Source organism: Myotis yumanensis, unplaced genomic scaffold (genome assembly GCF_028538775.1).
Source record: "Myotis yumanensis isolate MYYU_CA2020_CCGP unplaced genomic scaffold, mMyoYum1.0.hap1 SCAF_3, whole genome shotgun sequence".
Taxonomy (NCBI): Eukaryota; Metazoa; Chordata; class Mammalia; order Chiroptera; family Vespertilionidae; genus Myotis; species Myotis yumanensis.
Window position 1 is genome coordinate 212,560,108 of NW_027223754.1, and position 17,826 is coordinate 212,577,933.

Below are 17,826 nucleotides of genomic sequence, written 5' to 3' on the forward strand. Positions count from 1 at the left end.
TGTCTTTGCCCTTTGTTTAAAAGGTATACGGAGCCGAAACCAGTTTGGCTCAGTGGATAGAGCGTCGGCCTGCCAACTCAAGGGTCCCAGGTTCGATTCCGGTCAAGGGCATGTACCTGGGTTGCGGGCACATCCCCAGTAGGGGATGTGCAGGAGGCAGCTGATCGATGTTTCTCTCTCATCGATGGTTCTATCTCTCTTATCTCTCTCCCTTCCTCTCTGTAAAAAATCAATAAAATATATTTTAAAAAATAAAAAATAAAAAAATAAAAGGTATACGGATATATTTTATCATGTGACACCTTGCAGGAAAAACTAGGTTAAACAAAAAGACTTCATTGGCACACTCAATGAGAAGGTCCACCGACAAGGCAAGCCTCAGGTTGGGTTTGATCCAGGGGCTCACAATGTCACCAAGGACCCGGTTCCGGGCCACTTCTGCTTCACCATAAGCCTAGGTCTCGGGGTGGTCACAGGATGTCTGCCTGGTGACCTTAGTGCGCCAGGCTTCCCCATCTGGGCTGGGGGAGAGGAGAGGAGAGGCCTGTTTCTCGCCAGCCTTCCAGGCCAAGTCCAGCAGCTCGTCACACTGGCCTGGCTCGATCTGCCCACTGTGGCTGGGTGACCACCTGCGTGACTGGCCTGTGCCGGGGGTGAGATCTGTGAGGGGTTGGGAGGAAACGATCACTCAACCAATTCTCCCAAAATGTGGAAACCACGGGACGCCCCACAGCCCCGGGAAGTCAGCACCTGGCCGTGCATGTGTTGAGTGATTGCTTCCCCTCAACTCCTTGCAAATCTCACCCCGCCCCACCTCGCTTGGCAGATCCCTGAAATCCGCCAGGCAGGGCCGGCCCCAGGCGTGGGCGCTGAGCCTAAGGCGGCTCGGCCAAGGCGGGGCTCGGGGCCGCCTCCCGCGCACAGTGCACGGGCTGCTGCGCTCGCTCGCTCCGCTCTCCCCGCCCCCGAGACCTAGCCGACCCCGGGGCGCCCAATGCTCGAAACCCGCAGAGTGGCGGGAGGCGGGGAAGGGGGGCGGGGAGCGGGCGGTCCAGCCCGGAGCCATGTCCGGGGCGGGGCCAGGTGAGCGGCCGCGGGCCTGAGCCCGGGTGCGGCGCGGGCGGCTGCGCAGCAGGTAAGGGAGCCCGCCTGTGCCCGCGGGGGCGCCGCGCGGGGTGGGAGGGTGTCGGCAGCGGCAGATCGGGCTCGCTGCTCCGGGGGGCGGGGCGCCACGTGTCGCGGTGCCAAGGCTGGTGCCAACCCAGGTCCCCTCCCCGGGCTCCCGCGCGCTCCCTCCTGCTCCCGCCTCGCCCCCCTTCTCGCCCTGCGCCCCCACTTCTCTCCCGGTGTTTGGTGTTTACTTGGTTTGGTCTGGTCCGGCTGGGCTGACTCAGCCCAAACTTTCGCTGGCCCCCCTTTTCCTCCCGTAACTAACTCGGGGTGTCCCCTCGGCCGGACCGCACACTGCGCAGACTCATCAGCGCCTCCCGGCAACCGGGGCGCGGGCGCACCTGGGAGGCGAAGGCGCGGGCCGTTTCGCAGCAGGTGCCGCGGCGTCAAGCTCAGGGCCCGGAGGGGGTGCTGGCCCGTTCAGCCGGGGATGGAGCCCCGAAGGAAATAGGCCCCAACAAACAAGCGGGGGAGGCCGGGGGAGGCCCTGGCTGCTTTCACTTTTCTCAAACCCTGGCTGGGGCCACCTGAGAATTCCTGGCGGCCACTGGGGAGGCGCTGGGTGGGGCGCCCACCGCCCTGGGAGGTGTGGGTGGCAGAGGGGGGGGACACGGAATCCTCCAAGAGGCGGGGGGGGGGGGATTCCTGTGCGTCCTCGTCCGTCAGGTGGGGAGGGGGAGAGTGGGGTACAGGGCCGCAGACTTGGGGGCCGCATTGATTCCAGAGAGGGCTGTGGAGGGCAGTGCTGCGTTTGTCCAGGTGAGAACTCAAAACTTAGGACTCAGCAGTGAACATCTTCCGGATGGTCTCCGCTGGCAGTTTTAGAATCTTGTTTGTGAGTTCCTCCCTGAATGTGGTGACAAACCATTCCTCAGGCCAGCACGGGGGAGGGGGGGTAGTGGGGGGTGGAGAGGGGGGGTGGAGAGGGACACAGGGCGCTGGCCGGGGCCCAGCTGGCCCTGTGGACAGCCACCTCCTTGGGCCCTGCCCACAGGGACCCAGAGTCTGCTCTCTGTGTGACAGAGAGAAGCCAGGGGCACCTGAGTGGTCAAGGAGGGCTTCCTGGAGGAGGCGACCATTGAGAGGATAGATGGACAGGATATAGGCAGGGAAGGGTATGGTGCTTTGGGTCACACAAAGACTGGAGGGAACTCGCATGTGAGGGGGTGGAGATGCCTGTGGAGGAGCTGACAGTGGAGCTGGTACAGCTGACTTGGACACCATGTCCTTAAGTCATTCAGATCTCATCTCGTTGAGATCTTTTACCACCTGGGAAACAATTTCACTAGAGACCCCATGGACGTATGGCATCTCTTCTGGGCACGCCAGCACCCGTGGCTCGGTGGCTCGGTCAGAGAGAGGACAGATAGCCAGAGCTCAGCCACCCAGAGGTGCCCAGTGTGCGTCTCTCACCACATTTAAAACCCATCCCATTCCCTGTTTGTACCCACTTTCACTGATGGGGAAACTGAGGCACAGAGGCAGCAGGAAGAGTCAGAGAACTGTTTGTGAGCAGGTGACCTTCCCTCTCGGGGACTCAGCCTCCTGACCCTAACGTGACCCTGTCGGCCGTCCTTCCCGAATGGTCACCGTCGCTGGGCTGTCAAGCCCTCACAGCATGCGCGATGGCCTCCTTCCTCCCTCGCCACAGCCTCAGGAGGCAGGGACAGTCACCGTCCCTTTTACAGGTGAGGAAACCGAGGCAGGGAGGTCCCAGGGCCAGTGTGTGGAGAGCCGGGCCTTGGTAGCAGCTGTGGCTGCAGCGTCCGCACCTTCCCCTCCGGGCACTGCCTCTCCCCAGGGCACGAGGTCGCCTTCGGTGGACACACTGGGGCCTGCCAGTGACTGCCCTTCAGGCCGCGTGAAACGAGATGGGGGAATGAAAGTGATGCTTTCCGTTTCTTTTCAGCTAAACTACTTTTCCCTCAACCCGCTGAGGAGGGTTGGTACCCGAGGAGGATGTGTCACAGGCATCCCGAGGCGCCCGGGCCTCCTGGGTGCATTGGCGGGGTCCCCTCGGGGCCAGGCACTGTGGGGGTGGGGACAGCCTAGACGCTGTGTGTGCGGGTGGCCCGCCATCCCGAGTCCGGCCCCCGGGCCAGGCTTCTGGGCCCCTGGAAGGCGGGGTCCTGGCTGAGGACTCTCCCCAAGTCACTTCTCCGCCCGTTTCCTGGCCTCTCACGTGGGTGTCATACGCGGCAGGCTGTCCTGCGGCTCAGAGGGAACAGTGTCCACGTGCCGTGGCCAACAGCTGGCCCTTGACCTTGAGTGGCTAGCCATTCTGTGCCTTGATTTCCCCACCTGTAAAGTACGGGCAATCTTAATGTACGTATATATGTTAACGGAGGAACAGATTCCTCTCCAGAGAGGAAACGAGAGAGAGAGAGAGAGAGAGAGAGAGAGAGAGAAACATCAATGATGAGAGCGTCATTGATCAGCTGCCTCCTGCACGCCCCCCACTGGGGATCCAGCCTGCAACCCGGCATGTGCCCTGACCGGGAATCCAGCTGTGACCTTTTGGTTCATAGGTCGATGCTCAAGCACTGGGCCTCGCCGGCCGGGCGTTGCTGCCTTTTCCTAGGGTTCCTGGGAGAATCAAGTCATTAATTCGTGCACGGGCCCGGCACAGGGCGCGGCACCTTTGTGTGTGTTTGCACTTCCTAGTGCCAGGCCCGCCCGCCGGCGGGAGAGGAACTTCGGGAGTGTGTGCGGATGAGCTTGCGGCCGCCTGTTCCCGCCCAGGCTGAGGCCAGCAGCTCTCTCTCCGGTGGCCCCGGCCAGAGCCCGGCAGCCAGGAGTTCACTTTCAGTTGGAGCTGGTGACTGTCCATTAGAGGGAACTGGTTTGGCAGGTCAGGAGTCCGGAACCTTCTGGGGAGGCGTCCCCTTAAAACAAGCAAAGGAGACACTGGCAGGCAGGGGTCACCCACAGGACAGCTCCAGGTGGTGGGGCCACCACAAGCTCCCCCACCTGCTTTCTCACTCCCACCGCTCACCCCAGTCCCCCACCTGCTCACAGAGGTCAGCGTGGGCCTCCCGGGGGCGCAGAGGAGATGGGACCCAGGACCCTGGCCTGGGAGGTGCAGAGTGGCCTGACCTCCCCCTGGGACCCGGGGCACTTCTCTCTCTGGCCGAGTTGAGGGAAAGCCTGTGACCTGGCTGACCTGTAACCCGATCTTTCTGGAAGAGACATCTGAAGGCTGAAGGCGGAGAGGAGGTTTCTTAGAGGGAGCGTATCTCACCACATTCCTCTAACCCACACCAATCTCCAAGGAGGCCAGTGAGGAGTAGATTTGAATCCGACCGAATAACTGAATTGCACTTGAGCCAATGATCACGATAGAAACCATGTATGGATCACTTCCTGCCTGCAGAAGCCCCTGTCCCAGGGAGAGGGGACAGCACGTGCAAAGGCCCGGAGGCAGAACAGCCTGGCGTGTCGGAGGAGTGCCAGAGGCCTGGGTGGCTGGAGCAGAGAGCATGGGGGAGCCGAGGTGGTGTGAGATGAGATCCAGAGGGCGGCAGAGCCAGGCTACAGGGAATCTCGGGGTTTGGTAGGGGTTTGGATTTTGTTCTAAGAGCAGGAAGCTGTTGGCACTCAGATGCCATGGGAGGTGTGGGGTAGGCGGCTGGGATATTCGAGTCCAGAGCTGGGAGAGAAGTCTGCTCTGAGGTCTGAGTTTGGGGGTGGAGAGCATGAGAATTAGCATCCCTTAGGCGGGCTCGGAGGGGGCTTGGCGTCCCCCACCTGGCAGGCCTGAGCATGGATGATGGAGGTTATGGCAGAGGCCCCACCAAGTCCACTTCCGGGAGGGAGCAGCCCGTGATGGCAGAGAACGGAGGGAGGGAGGCGGGCAGTGGGAGTGACCTGGGAACGCTGGGGAGGCCTGGCCTGGAGGCCTCGAGTGCTGGGCGCTGTCACATGCCTGTCTCTCATCCCACAGGCCCCCTCCCCTGGGCTCCTGTTCATGTCCCTGGCCTGGGTGAGGGCTGAGACTCGGGCGTGAGTCAGAAATGTTCCCGGCTCCCAGGGAGCACACGGTGATAGTTCAGGAAGGACACACAGACGCCGGGTGCAGGCTGAGGAGGGCTGTGATGGAGCTGAGGGCTGCTGGCGCCAGAGGAAGCCCCTCTCCCAGCCTGGGGTGGGTGAGGCTCCCGGGACAACGGGACACTTTTGAATGTAATGAACAAAAGACCCAACTCTGAGCTATACTGGCCATGTAGCTGAAATGGTCTGGGCGCGGTATGGAGATCAGGTACGGCTTGATCAGGGCTTTTTGTGGGCCTCTGGATCTTCAGGGGCAGTGAGTTACTTGCAGCCTTTCCAGGCTTCACCTTCATACACAGCAGGCTGCTCCCGGGGCCTCTGTTAACACAGGGCCCTGTTTTCCCAGAAGCCCCTGGGAACCTTTCCTGGTGCCGCACGGGCCTGAGTGCCCTCATCCCTGCGGCCTGGAAGTAGCTGTGTACTGATCGTCTCACTTGGCTCCCCACAAACCTTTGAAGAGGAAGATAGGGTGACTCTTGGGGATCAGGTGGCTCTGGGAGGTGGGGCTGGGCCAGCGCTGGCAGCAGGGCCTGTGCAGGGAGTGCACACCTGGATGAGCCCTGGGGGCCCCGGGCAGGGCGAGGCCGGGGAGAGCCGAGTCTTGGCGTTGGTGCCTGCGAGAGCCACAGGAGGGCGGGTGGCCCAGCAGACCCCTCGCCCCCCCTCCGCCCCCAGCGCCCAGGGTCCCTGGGACCGGGGGGCAAGCCTCTGACAAGGTCACGTAGCAGGTCACCTGGCTGCTGCGGCCTCGGTGTCTCCCCCAGTGTCCTGCCCAAATGCCTGTGGCTGCTGGCCCCGCTGCCTGGCACCTGCCTGCCTTCTCGCCAGCGTCAGGCCCCAGCGGTGTTGGCGAGGAAGAGCGGGCAGTGGGGACTGTATCAGTCCATCGTCGACAGCTGCGGCAGCGGTGAAAACGCCTCTCCCAGGAGCCCCTGGATTCCCACCTCAGTGGGGACCCCCTTCTCATCCCAGAGCAAGAATCCCCGCCCCTCCCACCTGGCTCTGCATTGCCTGCCGCAGGTGTGGCCCTGCTCCAGCCCTTTCTCCAGGGGCCTCAGGGCTCTGCCTGGAAATGCAGGCTTAGGCCCGGATGGTGGGGGCACCCGCCCGCTCCCAGACCAGAGCTGGGCGTGTGGATGCCGGATGCCGTAGCGAGCTCTTCCTCCATGCCCTGCGCATCCACCCGCCAGGCGGATGAAATTTGGTGCTAATTTGCCCAAGGTGAGTAGGCGTTAATTTGTAGCAACAGCGTTTTGATAATTGCTGTGAGGGGTTGTTTGTGGAATGTGCAAATGTATTTTTATAGCAACAAACCATTTGCTGTGAAGTATAAATAGAACAGTCGGGGAGTTGAAGTCTCGGTTGCATGGCGTCCGCGTGGCCCACATCTCCGCCGGAGCCGCGTCACATGCCCCCCAGTCCCCATCCCAGGAGGCTCCTGGGGCGGCTCAGCGGGAAGGGCCTGCGGCCAGAGGGCCAGGAGCCCAGGTGTGGACTCAGGCGGAGGGTGAGGCGGGACAGTCATGCCTCCCCCGCCCTGGCCAGTGTGGTTCAGTGGTTGAGCGTCAGCCTGCAGACCAAAGGGTCCCGGGTTCGATTCCGGTCAAGGGCACGTACCTTGGTTGCAACAGGCTCCTCCTTGCCCCGGGGCCTGGTCAGGGCTCGTGCAGGAGGCAACCAATCGATGTGTTTCTCTCCGTCTTTCACTCTCTCTTCCACTCTCCCTAAAAATCAATGGGAAAATATCCTCGGGTGAGGATTAACCAAAAGAGAAAAGGAAAATGCCTCTCACTCAGTGCCTACTCCTGGCGGAGGGCTGGCGCCCAGCGCGAAGGCACCTTAAAGGATCGTTCCAGGATAACGCAGGCCTGTCTTCTGATGTAAACATCAACGCGCGCTAAAGATTTCATTTGACTCGGGAGGGAACCTGGCCGACGTGATCGCTGGTTGGAAAGAGAATCCGAAGGGCAGGCGTTTATGGTCAGGAATCCGGAAACGACGTGAGAGGGGGGCAGATTTGGACCTTGGGGGGCAGCGTGGGGGAGGGAGAGAAGTGAACGAGCCTCCACTGGGCAGGACAGAATTCGCATCTACAGACAAGAGTGATTGTGTGCCCTCCCCTATCTATCACCGCAGGCTTGTCACACAGCTTCCCGGGGATGAGTCAGACAGCCGGAGGGGGAGATAACCCAGGACGTAGTAAATGCAGGAAATTGATTGGCAGCCAGAGATTTAAGTAACAGTTCAGACAACTTTCCAGGAAGAGGGTGGGGTCCCAGTGCAGAGACTGACGGAATGACACTGACACCATGGCCTGGACACAAGGATGAGGGAGAATCTGCTGGGGGGGGGGAGGGGGGGCGCTGAATATGCTCTTTCTCTTGCGTTAAAAAAAATGTTTGACATTTTCCATCAGACGTGCAGTCACTCTGGTTCTAGGCTGGAGTCAGGAGACAGCTCTGCGCACACTTGCTGTGTTGCTTTGGGCAAGTCCCTTACCCTCTCTGGGCCTCAGGGACAGTTGATGGCGCACGATGTTCACCAGGATCCTTCCTGGCTCCACTATTCTGTGATTCTTTTTTTTTAAAATATATATTTTAATTGATGTCAGAGAGGAAGGGAGAGAGAGAGAGAGAAGCATCAATGATGAGAGAGAATCACTGATCAGCTGCCTCCTGCATGTTCCACAACTGGGGATCGAGCCCGCAACTCGGGCATGTGCCCCGACCGGGAATTGAACCGTGACCTCCTGGTTCATAGGTCGACGCTCAACCACTGAGCCACGCTGGCTGCGCTGTTCTGTGATTCTGATAATCCACGGGAAGGAGAAATCTGAGGGTATACGAGGCTTGTATCGGGTTGTCCAGAGAAACCGAACTTACAGGAGGTACTTAAGCACAGTTGTCCCTCGGGAACCACAGGGACTGGGTCCACAACCCCCGCAGATACCGGACTCCACAGACGCGCCAGGCCCGTGTATGAAACGGTGTGTGTGCAGGGAGCCTACGCACACCGGCGTGGACTGTAACCCTCTCTCGATTACTTACGCTACCTGACAACGTGCGTGCTGTGGGGACAGTGCTGAGGCTGACTGGTTCAGGGAATGCTGAAGAGAAAAGGTCTGCACGCTTTCCGTACAGATGCGACCCGCGTAGACCTACCACGTGGTACACGCCAGCAGCGGGCAACATCGTAAAGAGTATCTCTTTGATCTGGGGTTGGCTGAGTGGGTGTGGAAGCCGCGGATACGCCGGGCCGACTGCACAGAGCCGTCCAAGGCATTGGTTGTGGGGACCGGCCCGTCCCGGCTATAAGGCAGGCCACGCGGCTGGAAACTGAGGCGGGAATTCCGGTTGCGGCCTTGAGGTAGGATTCCTTCTCCGAAAACCTTCGTTTTTGCCCTTCAGGCCTTGAACTGATTAGACGGGGCCCACCCACAGCCTGGCGATGGCCTGCTCTGCTCAGACTGTACCGACTGTAAATGTTCATCACATACATCCACGCACGCCTCCCGGCAACACCTGGGCCTGTGTCTGACCGAACAGCTGGGGCCGTGGGCCAGCCACCCTGACACAGAGACATCCCCTCACGGCGGGCGGGCCCAGCCTCTGCGGGAGCACTGCCCCGGGGCGCCTTCCGCCCGCGCCACGGGCTCCTGGGCCTGGGGAAGATGGGCCGCCGGGGCGGTGCCCATGGGAGCAGGGCGCTGGCCTCCCCGGGCCCAGGCCTCTCCCCGCTGGCCACGCGCACAGTAGGGGTGGGGAGCGGCCCGGACTCTGGTCCAGGCCCCTGGGTGCCTGAGCCCGTGGGCGGCCATATTTTACTCTCAACTATAAGACCCTGTGGGGAGGGAGGCTCGCAGGCCCCCCACCCAGATCCCCCCACAACTAGCTGCTGTTGCCACAACAAAGCACTGGTTATGGGTGACACCTGCCCAACTTCAGAACAAATGGTGGTGTCCCTGCGGCCGATGGGGTCGAGGTTTTGACCCTGAAGGAAAACCGGACGGAATGTCCCTTTTGGGTAAAGCGGAGGCGGCGGCGAGGAGAAGCGGCTTCCTGGTTTCAGGGCTCCGTGTGCTCCTGGGTGTCGGTGCCGAGAGGCCTCTCCCCACGGGCAGATCTGGGCCGAGGACGAGGACTGTTTCAGCTGTTCGCCCTGATGGGCACGGCCTCCTGCCAGGCTTTCAACCAGAAATGTTCTAGAGTGTTCCATGGGTCTCCTGCATTTTCAGGGGGGCACCTGGTGCTGTAGAAGTTTGCTCTCCAGGTGTTTGTCTGCCTGGGGACAGCTCAGCCTCCGGGCAGGACCGCAGAAGGGCGCACGGGACTCTAGGACCTGGGCTGGGGGGCAAGAGTGGGGGTGGCCTCCTTCCATCATCAGACTTTGGGGAGCCCCTGCCTGTTGTGAGGTGCAAGTGGAATGATGGCAGCAGGCCCCCCTCAGGACTGTCCCCCTGCCCCCACTGCCAAGGGCAGCACCAGTCCGGGCACCCTGCCTTGGCAGCCAGGCTGGGTGGGTGCCCACAGCCAAACGAGAGGGCTCTCGGCTCCTCAGGCCTCCAGCCGGCTCCTGCCGCCCTGCCTAGAGCTGCGCAGGTGATTGAGTTTCTTTTCTCACTTTCACTCGGGTGGGGAGTGGCTCCCGGCCAGGGCTGAGGACAGGCTCCCAGGCCTGGTGTCACCCCCAGGGCCCTCGCCAGTGATCGGCCACAGCTTGGGGAAGGCTGGACTTGGAGGACGGTGCATTCCTTCCGTGGAGAAGGTGGGCGGTGGGGCCAGGTGGGGCCCAGGGGGCAGGGCTGGGCTCCCCTGCCTGGTGCTCTGTGCCCACACCCTGCCAGGGAGCAAACCCGCATCCTGTGTGTGTGCCGGCCCGGCCAGCTGGCTCTCAGTCCTGGGTCTGCACCACCCTCAGTCCTGGGCCAGCGCTGCCAGCCCTGCAGCCTTGCCCCTTAACAGGCCGTGGATCTGGGCAGGCGACTCCCTTCTCTACCTCAGTTTTCTCATCTGTGAAATGGAGCTGGAAGCGGCACTAAGCTAACGGGGATTTTTGGTTGTTTTTTTTTATAAGGAGGCAAGGTTTTTAATATGTTTATATCATAAAATATTTCTATTACCAATCGTGCATTTTTTAGTTTAAATAACGTTATCTCATATTAAGAGCAATACAGGCTTTTGCAAAAGTGAAAATAAAAAGACAAACATGGAAAAATAAATGGGTTGACAAATCCTAACCCCAGAATTCATAGGAAACAGCACTTTTATTTATTTATTTACTTGTTGGTTAATCCTCCCCCGAAGATATTTTTCCACTGATGTTTAGAGAGAGCAGGAGGGAGGGGGAGAGAGAGAGAGAGAGAGAGAGAGAGGTCGATACACATTGATTGGTTGCCTCCCAAATGCACCCCAACTGGGCCGGGGATCGAACCTGCATCCGGGTACGTGACTTTGACGGGAATTGAACCCATGACCCTTTGGTGCACGGGCCAGTGCTCTAACCACTGAGCACATGGGCCAGGGCAGAAAACAGCATTTTAAAAACAATGTTAAACATTTTTTTTTCTCTCTTAAAATACTGGACCAAACTTACGTGGTGTTTTCACCCTGTTTTGTTGATGTTTTAAAACCACTATTGAGATACAGCTCAGGCCACACACTCCGCCCACGGAGAGTGTGCGGCTCAGTCTGCTGGTATGTTCACAGACAGCGCGGCCGTCACCCAGTCAACTTAGGACGTTGCCGTCGCCTCCGAAAGAGCCGTCACGTCCCCCCTGGTGCCTCCTCCCCCGCCTGGCAGCCCCGCTCCGCTGCCCGCCTCTGTGGAGCTGCCTGTTCGTATCGGAGGAATCAGACACGCTGTGGCCTCCGTGCTGGCTGCTTCCACGGAGCGTAATGTTCTCGAGGCTCGTCCGCGACCTAGCGTGTGTCAGTACTTCGCTCCTTCCCAGGGACACAAAATATTTCGTTATTTGGACACACACAGGGATATTTTTTTAGATGTTTTCAGGTGTTGAGGCAGCGTCCCGGGCACAGGTAACTCCTGGCTTTTGGTTATGGTTACCAGCTGTGCAGCCGTGAGCAGCTCTAACTGATCTTTGCCGGCCTCAGTTACCCGCTCCGTACAATGGGCACAGGAGTGAGTGTGCGTGTCTCTGAGGCGGGTGGGGAGGCAGGCGTGATGGTGTCCGGGGCGTTCGTGGGCCCTGCAGGTGCTGTTCCCACCCGCACGGCCCTGCTGTCCGCCCCCGAGGCCGGCTGGTGGGAGGGAGCCCCATCCAGGAGATGTGTGTGAAATGTGCCCCCTTCCTCTGCTTCTCCCTCAGGGCGTCAGAAGGAGCCCCTGCCCGGGTCCCCAAGAGGCGGCATCGCGGCAGTGTGCCCGCCCCCCTGCCCACCGCAGAGCATGGCCCGGCTGGACTTGGAGGAGCTGGCCGAGATAGGTGCAAGGACTCTCCTCCCTCGTGTCTCTCTCCTCCCTTCTCACAGAGAAGTCCAGCATCGCTGGGTCCAGGGCCCCCTCATCAGGGCGACCTCATTCCCAGCTCCTTTCATCTCTGAAGGCCCTGTCTCCCAAATAAGGTCACCTGCGAGGTGCGGGGGGGGACGGGGTGTGGAGGGACCTGCTCATCCAGTGCATCGGCGGCCCTCACCTGAGGTTCGAAGCCCCATTCTTTTCCAGCTGAAGACATTTCTGAAAACCCCTCGATTTGTTTTGTATGAAGGAGCTTCCCCTTCTCAAAGTCCCTTTCGGAAGACTGTACACGCTTCCTACCTCAGCACAGAGGCCCAGTGTCTGTCCTCCACCCCGCCATGGCTTCCTGCCAGCTGCCAGTGCCAGCATCTTTCAGGAAGGGCCGAGCCAGAGTTTGGAGCTGGGAGATCGAGTTCAGCCCACACCCTGGTGCCAGTTAGCAGGGTGACCTTGGGGAAGTCATTCCCCTTCTCTGGGCCTCAGGTTCCACTTCTGTCAGTGTGAAGGCCAATAGCCAGCCCTCGGGTCTCATTCTTCTCCTTCCATGGTGCTGCACACTGAGCAGGCGCATAGTGGGTGCACAGCAGAGGTGGGCGCATAGTGGGTGCACAGCTGAGGCATAGTGACTGTCCTATAAAAAGACGTCAGGAGGCCCCCTCTTGCTCCTCCTTGGAGCATACAGCTGACTTCCGCTCCTCCTCGCTGTCCGCCCTTAGAGCTGCAGAGAGATGAGGAGGAGGCAGCCGCGCTGGGCGCAGTCCAAAGACCCTCAGCGGTGGCAACGGCCGACCAGGACCCTGCCCTGAGCTTAAGTCACCCCTTCTACGACGTGGCCAGACACGGCATCCTGCAGGTGGGAGGTGAGTCCCGCTGGGCGGTCCCAGGTGCGTGACCGTGCAGCCTTCCTTCCTGTGGCCCTGAGGCGTGGGGTGGGCCCGGGGGACGGTTAGGACCTGCAGCTCTTGCCTCCTGCTCCTCCCAGAAGTGGCACGCACCACCCCAGGACCCCGCCTGGGGCTCCACCTCAGGGGCAACCACGCGTCACTCCCGCCAGCGGGTTCCCCTAATTTCCTTCCCCAGGTGCCACTCGTCCAGTCCTGAACATCAAACCCACAGCCAAAACCAAAGACTTGTCACAAGTGATAGTGAAATGACCTGTCGTTACTTAAGGGGTCATATATTTGGCCAAATGGAAGCTTTGTAGAATTTTACCTCTTAATATGGTGTTTTGTATCGTTTCTGCCTTTTAAAAAATTTTTATTTATTGATTTTGAGAGAGAGAGAGGAAGGGAGAGTGAAAGAAACGTCGATTTGTTGTTCCACTTATTTGTGTGTTTATTGGGTGATTCTTGTATGTGCCCTGACTGGGGATCAAACCCACAACCTTGGCGGATCAGGACAACACTTTTTCTTATTAAAATATGTTTTTACTAGAGGCCCAGTGCATGAAATTTGTGCACTCAGTGGGTGGGGGGGGGGGGGGGTCCCTCAGCCCGGCCTGCACCCTCTCTCAGTCCGGGAGCCCTCGGGGGATGTCTGACTGATGGTTTAGGCCCGCTAAGCTGGTAGTCGGACATCCTTAGCGCTGCTGCGGAGGCGGGAGAGGCTCCTGCCACCACCACTGCACTCGCCAGCCTTGAGCTCGACTACATCAATGAGAGAGAAACGCCTCTCAGCTACCTCTGCACGCCCCCTACTGGGGATCGAGCTCGCCACCCAGGCATGTGCCCTGACCGGGAATCGAATGGTTCAACTCTTGGTTCATGGGTTGGCACTCAACCACTGAGCCACACCGGATGGGCCAGGATGACACTCTTAACCAACTGAGTACCCGGCCAGGACTTAAGATAGTGTTTAATGAGTAAAGTTGATTTAAGTCAGGGGTCCTCAGACTTTTTAAACAGGGGGCCAGTTCACTGTCCCTCAGACCCGGACTATAGTTTAAAAAAAAAACTATGAACAAATTCCTATGCACACTGCACATATCTTATTTTGAAGTAAAAAAACAAAATGGGAACAAATACAATATTTGTATTTGCATGTGGCCCGCGGGCCGTAGTTTGAGGACCCCTGATTTAAGTATTTCCAGAGCGGCCATCCTCTGAAGCGCCAGTCTGGGGCCAGGGCTGGGACTCAGAGGCAAGATTAGATGGCGGGACGCGGTGTGGGCAGAGGGAAGGTTCTGGAGCCCAGGATCAGAGGAGGCAGGAGGTGTCGCCCCAGAGACGCGGAACGGGCGAGTGGCAGAGACGAGAGAAAAGAAAGAGAGGGCGCCCTGGCCGGGGGGAGCGGTGTCCTGTGCACCGAAGGGTCCCAGGTTCCAGGCCAGGGCACATGCCTGGGTTGCGGGTTCGATCCCCGGTTGGGGTGCATGCAGGAGGCAGCCAGTCGATGTTTCTCACATCCATGTTTCTCTCCCTCTCCCTTCCACTCCTTCTAAGAGCAATAAGAAGCATATCCTTGGGTGAGGATTTTTTTTTTAAGGGAGGTTCGCGCGGCACCTGGTCTTGCTGGACGCCTGGTTACCGCTCCACCCAGATCAGGTGGCAGGCAAACAAGTCCAGTCGTCAGAATCCCTTTCGCTTCTGCAGAGGTTAGCGACCTAGCACCCAACCCCAAGCCCCAGCCCAGGCCTCCCGATGGGGTTGCTGCTGCCTCTGCCGCAGTTCATCCGCCTCCCCTCCCCAGGCGCGATGGATCGCGGAATCGCCTCTGTATCGTACGCGGGGCTCCCGCCTCCAGGCAGTGAGCGACGCCGCAGTGTAAGCAGCGAGGGAGAAAGACGGGGAGCGGATTAATCCGATGCCTCCCGATTTGCATGTTATTGATAGTTTTCATTCCCGTCCGTATTATATCATCTTGAAGCCTGTTTGTGACACACTGGCCCGTGTTGCCGGAGAACGGGCAAGGGTATTTACTCATATTGACGGATGCTGTTGACACAGTTGCTGTGGTGACTGCTTAATCGGGTGTAGGGGCTGGCTGTCCCCGGGGTCCGCACGGCTGAGGAGCGTGGGAGCCTCCCCGCTGGGATTGTGGGGTTCCCAGGGGCAGAGGGAGCTGGGAGGCCTGGTTGGGGGTGCTGCCCTCAGAGTCAGCCAGCTGTGAGCTGAACGGCTCCGACGCTCACTTTGCCTCTCTGGGCCTCAGTTTCCCCCCTGGAAGCACCCAGCATCCAGGCACGTGGTAACATGTCACATTTATTGAGCACCTACTGTGTGCCAGCGCTATGCCAACTTTAAGTTCTTGGTTTAACCCTTCCTGTACCCCTCCGAGTCTTTCATTATTATCTCCGTATTGCAGATGAGCAGAGGGGGTGGCTCAGGGCTGCCCGGCTAATGAGTCCCTCTCCCTCTCGTTACTACGGAACTTTTCAAATGCACCAGGTGTAGAGAAAAGAATGTCAGGAACCGGGTTACCCTCTGCCCCACTCCCTGTGAGCTTTGCTGAATGTTTGTTGAAGGTAAATATGCTGTGAGGGTCCTTTGGCTGGACCCTTAGGAATCTGTTGCTATGGAAAGAAAATGCTGAGGGAGGGGCCTTTTGGTTTTAAGGGGAGTAAAAAGCCTTCGAAGTAGTAGTTCTCTTCACAGCTGAGTGTCATGCTAGTCGGTGGGCCCTGCAAACAAGAGGTGCTCAGTGTTTACTGAACGAGGAGTGACTGGCTCACTGCTCTGTGCAAGCAGGATGCTGCTGGGGAAAAGGAAGTGGGCCCGGTGTGGCGCCGGGCTCCATCCCCTCTCCATGTCGCTGCCCCAGTGCCTTTGCACGTGCTGAGCTCTCCCGTGCGGGTGGCAGGGTGGCGGAGCTCACAGCCCGGCAGTGCCCCTCATGCCCTGTTGCTGACTGAACTGAGTACCGATTTCCTCGCCTGCCGTTCTGCCCTGTCTCCACACCCCTCCGTGCTCTGGCCCAGCTGCCCAGCAGCCCCTCTCGCGGCCGGCACAGGGCCCCCATTAGCAGGAGGTCCGTTGTGCGCTGATCCGCTACGAGCCCCCATCCCCCACCAAAACCGGGGAATCAGGGCAGGGAGGGAGTGGGCCTGTGCCTACGGGAGGCACCAGCATTCGTGGAAGGCCTGCTGTGTCCTGTGGCTGATGCTCGCCCTGCAGGCGCTGCCTTCTCTGAGTGCCGGCCGCCTGCCCCTCTAAGCTGGGCGGGCGGTCAGGAGCGCCCATGTGTGTTAGGCCGGCGGTTCCGAGAGCCAGGCTGGGTGGGTGCCTCGGAGCTCAGCCGGGTCTTCCTGCAGGGGAGGACCACCTCGGGAGACGCATCGTCACCTTCAGCTGCTGCCGGATGCCCCCCTCGCACGAGCTCAACCACAGGCGTCTGCTGGAGTAAGTCCCCCCTGTGCCCGCACGCCTCCCTGCACGCCTCCCGTGCGCACACCCCTGCGTCACCAGCCTGAACGGATGTTCAGGGTCAAAGGCTGACATTCGTAGATTGACCAGCGGATCCCCAGGCAGATGTCACATGACCGCCAGGGACTGAGCTTCAGCCCTAGGCCCCAGGGCCCTTTAGGCCTCCCTCTCCCTCAAAGCCCCTCTGCCCCTTCCCATCCCCCGTCCCCCCCCTCAGGCCTCTGCATTTGCACCTCCCACTCACCTGTGTGCTGCCTTGGCCACCATCACCCTTCCATCCTGTCCCTTGCCGCTGGCATCCGTCAGCTCTGTGAGGGCCACGCTGCCTCCAGCGCCCCCTCCTGGTGGGGCCAGGAGCTGCATGAGAGCAGGGACACTTGGCCCATCTCTGCTGGGGGTCGCCCTCTGGGTGAGCAAGTCGCCCTCTGGGTGAGCGGGAGCCCTTGGCCGGTGGCACATCGCCTGGGGAGGGAGCCACGGTCTGAGGACGGCTCCTGCTCCACCGGCCACTGTGGCCACCGTTCCCATCAGGGTCCTCCTGCTCAGCAAGTTACGCTGCGAGGCAGGCCCAGCCAGGGGACCACTTTGGGGCACTTCCTGCGCCCGGGGGCTCGTGGGTGCTCCTGCCTTGGATCTGCTCTCTGACAACACTCTTACTGCGGTTCCCCCATTGGCTGAACCCCGGCCCGTTTCTGGGCGTTTCTGGGAAATTTGTGTGCCCCTGCGAGGAACAGAGGGTGCGGCCGCCTGGGAGCCTGGCTTGTGGCGAGGGGCGGCTCAGAAGGTGGGGGGGAGGGGGGAAGGGGGGGCTGTGGCAGCTCTACGGGAACCCACCGACTCCCACCCGCAGCTCAGGGCGGCCGTGTCTACAGCCCCAGCTCACAGAGGCCGGTCAGATCCAGGAGCAGCCCTGGCCGGTTTGCTCAGTGGTTAGAGCACTGGCCTGGGGACCGAAGGGTCACGGGTTCGACCCCCAGTCAAGGGCACATGCAGAAGCCTTAGGGCTGGCTGCTTTCTGAGAGTCCCTGGGCCCACGCGTCCGACCCGATCCCTCAGAACCTCCGGCAGCAACTCAAGATGCAGCGGTGACAGCGGAACCCCTGCCGGGACCCGGGCCGGGACAGTCTGCGCCCGTGTCTGCCGCCAGGAAGTGTGGCCTCCCTGAGGGAGCTGCCACCGGCTGCACCACCCCCACCCCCCGGAGCTCACGGGCCCCAGGGCGAGGGGACACCTGGTCCCAGGACAGCGCTTATCTGGGTCCTCTGAGGTCAAACCCTCTCCTTGTCCATTTGTGCCTTTTGTGGCATCAAGTCATCCGTGACCCGCGGGTCGGCCCGCAGCCCGGGTGCCGCTCTGGGCAGGAGCGAATCGGGACATGCCGTCTTGTGAAGGCAGAAGAAGCCGGACAGACCCAGCGGCCGGGCGGGGCGGGGGCGGGGAGATGGTGGCTTCATGGGGGGCAGGTACAGGCTTTCTTTGGGGTGAGGAACCCATTCTGGAACTAGAGGTGGGGGGGTGGCAGGACAGTGTGAATGCCTCAGTGCCACTGGGTGGTCCGGGGACGGAGGTGGAGGTGGGGGGCTGTTTCATATAGGGTGTCCCAAAATTCACGCAAGAAGTAATTTTGATAGAAAACACAGGTTTATAATGAAAAATTGTAAATTTTTTATTGATTCATAAAGTATACAGTATAGGGTTACGTATGGAATAGCACATCGGGTAAATGGCCTTCACGGCTTTGCTGGCACATACGCAAAGCCGTGGTCTTCAT

General features: G+C 60.1%; 1 protein-coding gene across 4 annotated transcripts in view; it reads left to right on the forward strand.

Annotated features, from left to right (window-relative positions):
* The first annotated feature begins 1,061 nt into the window (after positions 1-1,061).
* Positions 1,062-17,826, forward strand: part of ARHGAP8 (Rho GTPase activating protein 8) — a 37,051-nt gene continuing 20,286 nt past the window's right edge. For 2 of the 4 annotated variants that reach the window (XM_070411271.1, XM_070411272.1), the window contains exons 1-4: positions 6,315-6,441; positions 11,546-11,662; positions 12,411-12,554; positions 15,944-16,031. In XM_070411271.1, the coding sequence (XP_070267372.1) occupies positions 11,626-11,662; positions 12,411-12,554; positions 15,944-16,031 (269 nt within the window). In that variant the 5' untranslated portion in view covers positions 6,315-6,441; positions 11,546-11,625. Of the gene's footprint in view, positions 1,136-1,483; positions 1,546-6,314; positions 6,442-11,545; positions 11,663-12,410; positions 12,555-15,943; positions 16,032-17,826 lie in introns of those variants that run through there. The other 2 variants (XM_070411273.1, XM_070411274.1) reach the window with 2 other exon arrangements.